This window comes from Humulus lupulus, chromosome 1, assembly GCF_963169125.1.
Source record: "Humulus lupulus chromosome 1, drHumLupu1.1, whole genome shotgun sequence".
In the NCBI taxonomy this organism is placed as follows: Eukaryota; Viridiplantae; Streptophyta; class Magnoliopsida; order Rosales; family Cannabaceae; genus Humulus; species Humulus lupulus.
Genome location: NC_084793.1, coordinates 26,097,130 through 26,111,293, shown reverse-complemented (window position 1 = coordinate 26,111,293; position 14,164 = coordinate 26,097,130). Strand labels below are relative to the sequence as shown.

The window sequence follows — 14,164 nt, the reverse complement described above, 5'->3', positions numbered from 1 at the left end:
AGACAGCTATATTAGCTATAATAGCCTTATTCTTCTACATGTTTTTGATTGCCTCTTAGAAGCAAATAAACCATTCATAAATCTGGCTTTATAATTTTAATTCCTTGAAATATTCTTCTTCATATATAGCTCTACTGATCAATACATATACGAAAGCATTTATATTTATATATATATATATATATATATAAAGTGTAGTGCTACATAATTAAGCAAAGAAAACCGAAGAAGAGAATGGTGTTGAGAACTCCAGTACTTGCGGTAACTCTGAGAGAGCTTGAAGGTGGAGGCATATAGTAGTTGGGATAGTAGGAAGCCGGCGGAGCATCACCAACGGGCATATACGGCGGCCGTGGGAAAATAGGAGTAGGGTATTGTGGACTATTATTGCCACCTTCGCTGGGCGGCGCATAACCGCCTCCACCGCCGCCGCAAATATTCTCTTGGCAAGGAGGTTTAGGCATTGGAGGAGGGGGGCATTCTGGGCCTTCCGGGAGCGGCGGAGAAGGCGGCGGAGGAGCTGGTGGCGGCGGGCATTCAACTACTGGTGGAGGTGGTGTTGGCATGGGCTCACATGGGTTTTCACACGCGTCGCACATGGTGCATGCTACCTGGGCTTTCGACACAACGGCAGCCTTAGTAGTGGACGTACTGGCTTCGATTGTTGTTGCTGTTGTTGCATGGTTTGAATGGGTGAGAAGAACAAGAATGGAAAATATTAGGAGTGGGATGTGAGTATTAGAATTTGCCATTGATAATAATCACTTTATTTGATTATTGAATTTTCAGAGAGAGAGAGAGAGAGATGGGAGATGAAGAGGAAAGGTGATATATATAAAAGACAATACATATTAGATATAGGGATTTGGTATTTGGTATGAGAGGAGTGCATGTGTATTGGTGACCGCACCATTTGTCGGTGTATTATCTTCTACGATACCATCATCAAATGTGGAAGAATTTAAGTAATAATATATATATATATATTTATTGATATTGTAGAGAGAGTAAAAAGCCAAAGGTAGTGACCAAGTTTATTTCAGCCACACTCTAATGCATAGACGTCCATGTGACATTGTTTGTCACTACTGTGTAAGAAGATGAGGCATAGCTAGCTACAAGGTAAATAGGTCAAGTCGTTCATATGAATTTTGATTAGACTTTTGTCAAGTGTTGTTGATCAAGGATCATAACTGTATATAAGTACAATAATTAATAATGATACAAATTATTACTAGCATGCATATAGTAATTAATAATTATTCTCAATATCAAAGAGTTCTATTGTGGTTTTCTTCATTTTCAATTGGATGTCATTCTTTTTTACATATTAGTTATTGTCCATTTTCAGTTTTGTTATTTTACTTTTCATTGTCGCTCTTTTCACGTTGTTTATTATTATTTTTTTCTTTTTCTCTTTGTGTGCGTGATGATATATATTAGATACAAACATGTGTAATATACACATTTGTTTAATTCTATTTATAGAATTTATTAATTATTTTTATTAAATTTATATTGATATTGTTTAAATTTATTAATTATTTTTATTAAATTTATTAAGTTTAAAAGTGGAGAATTGATATTGTATTGAATGAGTATATTGAATATTCACTACTGAATCGACTATGTGATTGTAAGGATTACATCTGACTTTATATATTACATAAAGGACTATTCTAGAAAGGGAATATTAGGGAATATTTCTAAAACAGAATTCCCATGCTTTTAGGAAAAATCTTAACAGAATGGTACTATTGACAGGCTATGATTAGCTGTCATCATCATCACAATTGTGGTCCTTCAATTTGGTTGCAACGGCTCCAATATTTTCAACACGCCCCCTCAAGCTGTGCTGTGGAGATAATGAAACAGCCAGCTTGTTCTTGAGATAATGAAACTGTGAAATGCTGAGAGGTTTGGTAAGTATATCGGCTACTTGTTCTTCTGTTGGAATGTATCTTACTTCCACTTCCTTGTTCAGTACTTTATCTCTAATGAAGTGCACGTCTATTTCGATATGTTTTGTTCTTGAATGGAACACTGGATTAGATGCTAGCTGCCTAGCACCAGAGTTGTCACACCACATTATGGCTGGTCCCTTACAGTCAATGCCGATCTCAGTAAACAAAGATTGCAGCCACACGACTTCTGTACACGCCTGAGCTAAAGCTCTATATTCGGCCTCTGTGCTTGAGCGAGCCACAGATTTCTGTTTTCGTGAGCTCCAGCTGATCAGATTTTTACCAAAATAAATGCAGTAGCCGGTTGTGGACTTCCTATCATCAAGAGAGCTTGCCCAATCCGAGTCACAAAAACCTTCAATAGTTAAGGTGGAGGCACGAGTGAACATGATTCCGTCTCCAATTGTTCCAGCAAGGTAACGTAAGATTTTCTTACAAGCGACCCAGTGGTTTTGAGTGGGAGCTTGAAGGTATTGGCTTAACTTGTTCACAGAGTATGCAATATCCGGCCTGCTGAGTGTAAGATATTGGAGAGCACCGATAACGCTTCGGTATAGAGTGTGATGATCAAAGGGTGCACTATCTTGAAGACTTAGTTTGTTGCTTTGATTCATGGGAGTTGAACAAGGTTTGGCAGCAATCATGTTGGTCTTTTTTAAAAGATCTATTGTGTACTTGGTTTGGGATAAATGAAGACTATGATGCCCCCTAGTTATCTCAAAACCAAGGAAGTACGTCACGGAGCCGAGAGAGTGCAGAGCAAAAACTGACCGAAGCTTAGAGATGATGGTGGAGACGTAAGTGGTGTTATTGCCTGTAAGCAAAATATCATCAACGTACACTAAAATGTACACAACAGCAGCACCATCATTATAAAAGAACAAAGAAGTGTCAGAAACAGAGTTTTTAAAGCCGAGAGCAATGAGAGAGCCTTTGAGTTTGTCAAACCAAGCCCGAGGGGCCTGTTTTAAACCATAGAGGGCCTTGTCGAGCTTACACACCGCAGAAGGATTGGTAGAGTCAATAAAACCAGCTGGTTGCTCCATAAAGACTTCTTCTTGAAGAGTGCCATTTAAAAAGGCATTATTGATATCAATTTGCTGAATATCCCAGCTATGAGTGACTGCCAAAGAGAGAATGACCCGAATTGTAGATGGCTTAACAACAGGGCTAAAAGTTTCAAAGTAGTCAATACCGGGCTGTTGTTGAAAGCCTTTGGCAACAAGGCGAGCTTTGTACCGATTTATTGTACCATCGACATTATACTTGATGCGGAAGACCCATTTGTTGTCAACAACATGCATGTGGGGCTGTCGAGGAACAAGATGCCAGGTGCAATTTGTTATCAGTGCAGTATGTTCATCTTTCATAGCCGAATACCAATGTGGAGAAGTGATAGCATGCTCAACTGAGGTTGGTACAGTGTCTATAAGATTGGTTAAGGGAGAGGAGGTGGCTAAGAGAACTTTAGGCTTGAAGATTCCTGCTTTGGAACGGGTAGTCATATGGTGGCCAATAGGTGGAATAGGTACTGTGGGAGGTGCAGCTGAGGGAAGAGTGAGCTGTCGGGTTGGTGAATGCGAAATGGGCAGGTGGATTTCTAAGGGCAACGTGGAGTAAGAGGGATCTGTTTGGGATGAGGGCCGTGGACTAGAAGAGTCAGAGAAGAGAGTTTTACCGTGACTAAGTGAAGGCGCAGAGCTTGAGGTTGAGACAGCAGGAGATAAGTCGGGATTTGAGGAGCAATGACTATTATCATCCACAGTGTTTCCTAAATCATCATGTTCCTGCAAAGAAGAAGATAGCACTGGAAACCATTGACTGTAATTGACATGTTTGGAACAAGTGTCTATTGTAGAATTTTTAAAATTTGCAGCAGCAAAACCAGTAGCAAATGGGAACTCTAATTCATTAAATTTGACACTCTGAACTATATAGACACGGCCAGAAGGATGGAGGCATTTGTATCCTTTATGGTTGGGGCTGTAGCCAAGAAAAACGCATTTCGTAGATCTGAAATCTAGTTTATGCTGATTATAGGCACGAAGATGAGGGAATGAGGCACAGCCAAACACACGCAAGAAGTGCAAATTTGGTTTTACTTTGAACAAAACTTCTATGGGAGACTTGTGGTTTAATGTTGGAGTGGACAAGTGATTTATGAGGAATGCAGCGGTACTGAAAGCCTCCCACCAGTAGTGCAGCGGCATTGAGGCTTGAGTGAGTAATGTTAAACCCATTTCGACTATGTGACGGTGTTTTCTTTCGGATTTGCCATTTTGAGGATGTGTATGGGGACAAGGATGACTGAAATGAATTCCTAAGGAATTTAGGAAAGGAACAAGACTGCGATACTCACCACCCCAGTCAGAGTGAAGAGTTTTAATTTTGTGGTCAAATTTTCTTTCAACAAATTTTTGGAAGTGAATGAAAGTTTCTTTTACATCAGATTTTAATCTTAAAGGATATATCCAAGTGAAGTTACTGTATTCATCCACAAAGTGAACATAGTACCTATACCCATCTTTAGATAATATTGGTGATGCTCCCCATACATCTGAATGAATTATTTCTAGTGGTTTACTGGCAGATTTAGGTGAAGAGTGATAATGCTTATGTTTGGATTTGCCAATGTGACAAGCATCACAGAAATTTGGAAGGACTTTGAAACAAACTTTTTCATTGATTAACATATTTTTCATTACACTTAGACTTGGATGACCAAGCCGCATATGCCAGAGGTCAAGATTACTATTGTTGGCTGATTGAACAAACAGAGTTTGAGCTGAACTATCAAGCTCACTAAATGGACTCTTACAACGTGACACTGAGAGTGGACTCTTCTTGGAATTTAAAGGCTCAACACAAAGACAAGAGTGTTGTTTTCTTGGAAAACTGGAATGAAATGATGACTTAGGAAGTTGTAGTTGATAAAGGCCATTGCTAAGCATTCCCCGAGCTAGCTCCTTCCTCGTAGCTAGATCCTTTATAACACAATAGTCAGAATAAAACTCAATATAAATATGATTATCTTTGGTTAATTGGGATATGGACAATAAATTTTTGGTTATTTGGGGAACACAAAATATATTGTTAAGCAGTAAATGAGATGAAGATTTCGGTAAATGCAGAGTATTTGTACCAATCTCAGTTATCAAAAGGGGCTGTCCATTTCCAATAAGTAGTTGAGTAGTACCTTTATTTTCCACCTTGTTTTGCAAATTTTGAGCATCAGCCGTGATATGGTTTGTTGCTCCACTGTCTATATACCAAGAGTTATCAAGATGAGGATCATTAGATGAAGAGTAGAATGCATGCTGACCTTGGCTAGAAACTTGCTGTCCTGCTGCAAAGGTATTCGGGTTTGACTGAGTTAAGTTGGATGTAGGAGCCTGAAAATTGATATCAAACCGATGATAGCATTTCGACACAACATGGCCAACACGATTGCAAAGTTGGCAAACAGGACGATTGCTTCTCCCTCCACGACCACGACCACGACCGCGGAAAGAGTATCCTCTTGCTTGACTGGTATTTGGGCTTGCATTTCCATTGATATTGACAGATTTTTTGAATTGTGCAGCAAAGTTGGCACTAGGAATGTGTTCTCCAGTAGCAGCAATGTTGAGCTGCTCAAGTCTCATTTCCTGACTTTGCAGTAAGAACTGAACTTCCTGCAATGTTATAGTGTCAGGTCTAGAGGTGAGAGTAATGACAACTGGGTCATAGTCATGACCAAGACCACCTAATATATATAGGATCAACTCTTCGTCAGAGATGGTTTGTCCTGCAGCAGAGAGATTTTCAGCAATGCTAGTCATTTTTAACATGTAATAATGAACAGATAAACTTCCTTTCTTAAGAGATTGAAGCTGGAAACGAAGCTGAAGAGTCCTAGCTTTAGACTGTGTAGTGAATAGGAGTTCAAGGGTATGCCAAACCTCAGATGAAGTTGTACACCTTACAACATGACCGAACATGGTCTCTGAAATGGAGTTGAGCATCCAGGAAAGAATAGCTTGATCCGTGCGCCGCCATAGAGCATAACCAACGTTGAGTTGTCGGGGTTCACCCGGGACAGGGCCTCCAACTGTGTTGTCGACGAACTGGGGAGGACAAACCTTAGTTCCGAGAATGAAGCCGTCTAAATCGTGAGCTCGGAGTGCTGGCAGAATCTGAGATTTCCAAAAGGAGTAGTTCCCTCTGTCAAGCTTTAATGTTAGAGGAGCAAGACTTTGAAAGATGGTCATGGGGTTGGCGGCGGCAGGAGCAGGGGCTGGAGCTTCAGCAACAGTGGAGGTTGCACTAGTGACTGGAGTGGATTCACCAGGAGTCATCATTGCCAGGAGTCGAACGTGCGCTCTGGTACCAAGTTTAAAAGTGGAGAATTGATATTGTATTGAATGAGTATATTGAATATTCACTACTGAATCGACTATGTGATTGTAAGGATTACATCTGACTTTATATATTACATAAAGGACTATTCTAGAAAGGGAATATTAGGGAATATTTCTAAAACAGAATTCCCCTGCTTTTAGGAAAAATCTTAACAGAATGGTACTATTGACAGGCTATGATTAGCTGTCATCATCATCACAATTGTGGTCCTTCAATTTGGTTGCAACGGCTCCAATATTTTCAACAGTAATTAATAATTATTCTCAATATCAAAGAGTTCTATTGTGGTTTTCTTCATTTTCAATTGGATGTCATTCTTTTTTACATATTAGTTATTGTCCATTTCCAGTTTTGTTATTTTACTTTTCATTGTCGCTCTTTTCACGTTGTTTATTATTATTTTTTTCTTTTTCTCTTTGTGTGCGTGATGATATATATTAGATACAAACATGCGTAATATACACATTTGTTTAATTCTATTTATAGAATTTATTAATTATTTTTATTAAATTTATATTAATGTCATATAAATTTTAAATAAATATTATATTTTAATTAAATAATTTATTTATGTTTATTTAAATTTATATTTGTTCTAGTTTTTGAATTTGAGAGTGACAACAAAAAATTATATATTTAATGTAATATTAAATATTATACATGGATTTTAAATTTAAGTTTCTTGCTAGTTTTAAAAAAAAACAATTTATTGCTAATTGACAGTAGATTATATTATATGTTTAATATGATATTACTCTAATAAGTGAGTTTATGTTTAATTAATTTTTATTTAAGTTATAAAACGTATAATTTTATTATTTTAAAATAATAAAATAATTTTATTATTGTAAAATATCTCAAAATATCATATTTTAATTTGTTTAATTATTTATTATTTTTAAATAATTATTATTGTAAAACATCTAAAAAATATCCTATTTTAATTTTTTAATTATTTATTTATTTTATTTAAGTTTAAGTATTTATAAACTACCGTTAAACATAAAAATATTCTGTTAAAGTTAATATTAAAAAAATAAAAAACTGTTCAAACCAAGAATTTCCGTTGTCTATACTCTTATTATATAAAAGATATATATATATATATATTTATATATATATATATATACTAGTCAATTGATATAAAGTAAAAAAAATTGATTAATGTCTGTGAGAATAGAATATATATATATATATATTTATATAGTAGATATCCTTTTATGAAAGACAAAATAGTGGAATGAACAAATTCTAAATTATAACTCAATTTTTTTGGTATGATAATATACAATATAGTTATATCACACATCCTATCAATTTTTGAAAAATTCTGAATAATTTACAGTACTAAAATTAGAGTTCAAACAGTCAGTTGCACGTGTGCTTGAATTTTTTTATACACGTGGAAAACAGGCTGTTTGAATTCTGATTTCGATACCGTAAATTATTAAGACTTTCCAAAAAATTGGCAGAATGCTTGATACAACTATAATGTATGTCATCATACAAAAAATTAGATTATAAGGCGAAAATAGAAAACGTCCATATGGCAGAAGCAAAAGTAATGTTCCTACCTAAAAAACTATATATATATATATGTATAGACTAGGTCAAAACAACTTCCACTTTTCTTAGTTTTTATTTAGAAAATGTATTAATTATTTTTATTATGTTCTTTTAATTGTCATATAAATTTTAAATAGAAAACATTGTTATATCTCTTCTATATAATAAGTGTGCAGATAATATAAATTTTTTGTTTTAACAGTTTTTTTTTTGTTAACTTTAACGGAATATTCTTATATATAACAAAATATTCTTATACTTAAAGGTTGATTGTAAACATGATTTGAACGTAAATCAAATTAAGTAAATAAATAATTAAACAAATTAAAATAAGATATTTTACAATGATAATTATTTAAAAAATAATAAAATTATATGTTTTATAATTTAAATAAAAATTAATTACACTTAAACTTAACGTAATGTAATAATATCATATTAAACATATAACATAATATAATCTACTATCAACTAGAAACAAACTTTTTTTTAAAAAAAAACTAGCAACAAACTTACATTTAAAATCCACGTATAATATTAATATGATTGGAGCTCTTTTTCTTCATCGAATTCACCAAAGGACATTTCGCATTATATTAGAAACTAAAAATAATTTATACATGTATACTACTGTACACTATAATTTTTTCAATTTTTATTTTATTCTATTATTAATTTCTTTTTAAATATTATTGTAATTTATATATATGTCATGTAGTCATGTAAATATATATATATATATCTATGTTAATGTTGTGTTTAGATATCATATATATATAAAGATTGTTGATATAAATATTTATATATACTATAGAACTTAATTCATTCTATTATATATTAAAAAAAAAGTGAACCGGTTTTTATTAAAATTATAGACAATGTTTTGCCCTAATGTTTTAATACATTAATGTCATACATTATATTAAGCATATTTTATTTATTTTTATGATATTGTTTATTTATTTAAAATTTATATGATGATTAAAAATAATAAAAATAAATATGTGTTTGAATAAGCATGTTTATAACTTTAAAAGTAAGCAAACATGCATTGTACATTATTTTTACTTAGTATATTATAAAATAATGAAATAAAGTTATTAAAAATAAATTAAAGAAAAATGTTGTCTATTATTTTCTTAAGAATATTAATAACAAAATCGTTAAAACAAGAATTCGTTAGATACACATTTTTTTATATATAAAGATATGATGCATTCTAGTTTTAAAATTAAATATTTTTTTTTAGAAAAAATACCTATGCATTTCAATATAGTAAATATTAAAAAGAAATCTAAATTAAAACTATAAATTAAAAAAAAAAATCTTGATCAAATTTTAATTATTTAATTTAAAATTTCTTAAAACCAACAAAAAGTTATATATAAATATATATTATTTAATTAATAGCGAGAACAATTAAAATAAGTAATTTATCATTAAAATAAGAAAATATGTATATTTATGTATTATTTCACTATTACATATACATTTGAGTTAACAAAATATATTAAAGGACAAAATAAAAAATTAATAAAATAAAGAATAAAATATTAAGCACATAAATATTTTTCAGTTATAGTTTTGAAAATATATAGAATTGATGGAGAGTAATTTAAATACTTTAATATGAAATTTTAAAATATGTGATGATAAATTATTATGTGTTATTTATTATTATTTTTTAAAAATTTATTTACTTTATTTAGATAATTTTAAAACTAACGGTATTTGAAAACATTTTAAAAAAATGTTAAATCTAATAGAAACATAACAATTTCAGTTAAATTCTTATTTATAATATATAAAAATATCTATTACAATATTCCAAATTTACTTATTATTATTATTAGTTTTTTAATCAAAGTTTGAGGTTAATTAGAGAAAAGCTTATATCCCAAATCTTTTGATGAAATTTGAGTTTGTTATTAAGTGGTATCCATGTCAGCCAACTCTCGAGTAATGATTGATTGAGTATATATCTCTCGTAACCAACTCATGTTTTGATTTGTTTTTTAAAAAATCATAAAATAAACATGATTTCATATAATATATTTTATTTTAACTACCATATACATATATTCAACGTTACGTAAAGCGCTAGCATTATTATATATTTTAAAGTTTTATTATATCATTATTCTACTTAATATACCTTATCTTTATACCTTGTAAGAGCACTCCCAATAAATAATGTAAAATTATCTATTCTCTAAATTATTTGAGAAGAAAAATGACCAAAAAAGTGTTAAAACACCTCTCCAACGGATAATAGTGAATAGTAACTGTTCCATGCCATTCGTTGTTCTAAAAATATTTTGTTAATTTTTTAGCTTTTAGTAATTCTATATGTGTGCATATATTCATATTATAAGGCATTGATTCAATCCCTCACGTAATTTTGAGGGATGTGACAACTCAAAACGTTTTTAACAATTAGATCTAATTTTGGAGCAATTTTTTTGGTATCTAATGACGGGTAGTTGTCCAATAAAAAACAAGGGTAAATAGTAATCTAAAATTGGTTACCGGTTTAAATTGAAAAATGGTCTGTACCTTTTTTGAATAAAATATTGACCCAATTTAATGTGACCTGTACCATGTACCATCTGGGGATATAAAATAGTGACCCATTTTGGTAAAGTTAGGTCCTTTTTAAGGAGTTTAGAAATCAAAAGATCTGTTAGAAAAATTGTTCCAGCTCAATTGCAGATTGGTTTTGTGTATTGAATATATAGCCTCAATGAAACAGTATACACCAAGAATAGCATATTCACAAGCTGCCACATAGTTGGTTTGTTACAAAATGAATGATGCACAGGTTACAATATAACAACTTGGCATATAACAAAGTCTAGAACAATCTATACATAATGACATGGCTAATTGTGTATTAGGTAGCTAATGAAGCTATTCTATTCTTTAACTCCGCCCCTCAAGAGAAAGGGTGATGGTGTCACTCCGCGCTTGTCAACAAGAAATCTGAACCTGATGTGGCTGAGTCCTTTTGTCAAGCAATCTGCTATTTGGTCATGAGAAGGCACGTAGCGTATCTCCAATTGTTTCTGCATGATTTTGTCTCTAATGAAGTGTACATTAATTTCTATATGCTTAGTTCTAGCATGATAGACTGGATTGGATGCTAAGGCACTGGCTCCCATATTGTCACACCAGATAATTGGCACAGATGGCAATTTAAATCTCATTTGATGCAGCAGTTCTTGAAGCTAGGAAAGTTCAGCTCCTAGTTGTGCCAATGCTCTATATTCAAATTTAGTACTCGACATTGCTACAACTTTCTGTTTCTTTGATGACCAAGATATTAGAGTTTCACCAAGGAATACACAGTAGCCTCCCACTGATCTTCTGTCATCTGGACAACATGCCCAGTCAGCATCTGAGAAACCTGTCAATGTTAGTTGATGACTAAGTGAGACATGTAGACCATGATGCATCGTCCCCTTCAAATGTCTTAGAACTCTCTTAACTGCGCTCCAGTGAATTGTTGTGGGTGCCTTGAGAAACTAACTCAGCTTATTGACTGAAAAGGATATGTCTGGTCTGGTATGATTTAGATATTGTAATGCCCCGATGACACTTCTATAAGTTGTGGGATTTTCAAGCAAGACTCCTTCATGAATGGACAACGACCTACCAACTGTCATGGGTGTAGGGCATGGCTTGATGTTAACCATATTCACCTTTTGAAGCAACTCAGATATCTAACGCCCTTGAGAGAGATAGAAACCAGTATCATCTCGATGAACTTCTATTCCAAGGAAGTAATGGAGAGGTCCCAAGTCTTTTAATGTGAACTCAGCATTCAGTTTATCAATAAACTTCCTCACCTCATCTGGTTTGTTTCCTGTCACTATCATATCATCCACATAGATAAGGACAATGATCACATACTCAATTGTTTTTAGCATATACAGTGAAGTATCTGCCTTGGACCCTTCAAACTTCCAATCGAGTAAAGTTTTCTTTAGTCTATCATACCATGATCTTGGAGCTTGTCTTAGCCCATAGATTGACTTCTTTAGTTTGCATACATGGTGAGGTTTTGTTGGGTCTTCAAAACCTTGAGGCTGAAGCATATATACATCTTCTTCTATAGTTCCATTTAAGAATGCATTATTGATGTCAAGTTGTCTGACATCCCAACCTTGACTTGCTGCAATGGTTAGCACCACTCTTACTGTCGATGCTTTGATTACGAGGCTAAAAGTCTCACTGAAGTCTACTCCTGGTCTTTGATGAAACCCCTTTGCCACTAACCTCGCTTTATAGCGCTGAAATGAGCCATCTGAGTTATATTTTCTCTTGAATACCCATTTGCTTCCGACTATATTGTAGTTATCAGATGATGGAACTAACTCCCATGTGTCATTTCCTTTAAGTGCCATAAACTCTTTCTTCATTGCTGTCTTCCAGCCTTCATGTTCTAAGGTTTCAGCTGCGGAAAAAGGTTCTGTCTATGATTCTTCAAGTTGAACACTGCTTGTGTATGCCTTTGGCTTAAATATTCCAGTTTTTGATCTAGTGACCATGTGATGCTCATTATGTTGGTTGATGTTGCTGGCTTGAGTTGTAGATTCATCCTCATAATCTGTATGTGGTACCTGAATTTCTTTTGATGTTCTAAAGCCTTCTTTAGATGGTGATGTTCGACCTCCAATGCATCCTTCTTCTAGAGATATATCAGGTACATCCATTGTAGGTGTGCCTGTAGAGCTGTTTAAGATGCTTTCTTGTCTATGCATAGATTCAGCAACTGACATTGGATATCCTTGATCATCTTGAGGAGACAATTGACTGATGCACAACCTGTTGTTGACTGTATGTTTACAGGTAGTGTAACCCATGACTAAGGTATTGGCATTTCCACTTCTCTTTCTGCTGCATAATTATTTAGAAAACTTGCCATGAAAGGAAATTCACTTTCGTTAAATATTACATTCCTGGAAATATATATTCCCCCATGAGGGCTGAGGCATTTATATCCTTTGTAAGCTTCACTATACCCCAAGTTTACACATTTGATAGTCCGAAAACTGAACTTGTGTGGCTGGTATGCTCGAAGACAAGGAAAGCAAGCAGCTCCGAAGACCTTTAGCTCTTTGTAGTCAGGCATCTTGTTATTTAAGACCTCAAATGGTGACTTTCCTTGCATCACAGGTGTTGGCATTCTGTTAATCAACTAGGTTGTTGTTTGGAATATATCTGTCCAATATTTCAGAGGCATGTGTGCTTGAGCGAGTAGTGTTAGCCCATTTTCGACAATATGCCGATGTTTTCTCTCTGCTCGTCCATTCTGAGCTGAAGTGTGTGGGCATGGATGTTGGAACTCAACGCCATTGCTATGAAGTAACTCAGTGAATGCCTGAAATTCTCCTCCCATGTCATACCTTAATGTCTTGATTTTCTTGCTAAAATGATTCTCGACTAAAGCCTTGAACTGTATAAAGGTTGTCAATGCATCAGATTTAGATTTTAAAGGGAAGAACCAGAAATGCATGCTGTAATCATCAAGGAAATGGATGTAATATCTCGAGTTTGTGTGTGAGGTTATAGGGGCTGGTCCCCAAAGGTCAGTGTGAATTAAATCTAGCACTGCAGTAACTCTACTCATTGAAATCTTAAAGGGCAAAGAGTGAGATTTCCCATATTGACAAGCATCACAAAATTGAAGATTCTCATTCATTCCAGTTTTTACATTAGACATTTTCAAAATCTGTTTCAGTACATTAACAGAGGGATGTCCTAGTTTCCTATGCCAAACATCAACTATTGACCCACTCAAAACACCCTTATTTGGCTTTTCCTTTGTTGCAACACCAGAGAATATCATTCCTTTAGTTGCTGTTTGAGTTGAACTTGACTGAGGTAGAAGAGTGGTGTCCAGCCGATACAATCCATCTTTAAGTTCCCCTCGAAGTACCACTGTCCCTGTTGCTCGATCCTTCACACAACATGAGTCACAAAAGAATTCAACAGAGACATTATTATCAGCTGTTAACTTGGATACACTTATCAAGTTTTTAGTATTCTGTGGCACATATAATGGATCATTTAATATCAGTGATGCATGCGAATCAGTTTTTAGAGCACTAGTACCAATATGAGAAATATGCAACTGATGACCGTCACCAATAGTTAGCTTTTCCTTACCACCATAATCAATTTTTCCAGTCATCTTATCTCCTTCTGACGTCAGGTGATTACTTGCACCA

The 14,164-nt window shown here is 33.8% G+C and overlaps 1 protein-coding gene across 1 annotated transcript; it reads right to left on the bottom strand.

Moving 5' to 3' along the window:
• Positions 1-200: 200 nt before the first annotated feature.
• Positions 201-752, bottom strand: LOC133802399 (leucine-rich repeat extensin-like protein 3). The gene has a single exon (XM_062240721.1). The coding sequence runs from the start codon at positions 750-752 to the stop codon at positions 201-203; it is 552 nt and encodes a 183-aa protein (XP_062096705.1).
• Positions 753-14,164: the final 13,412 nt, after the last annotated feature.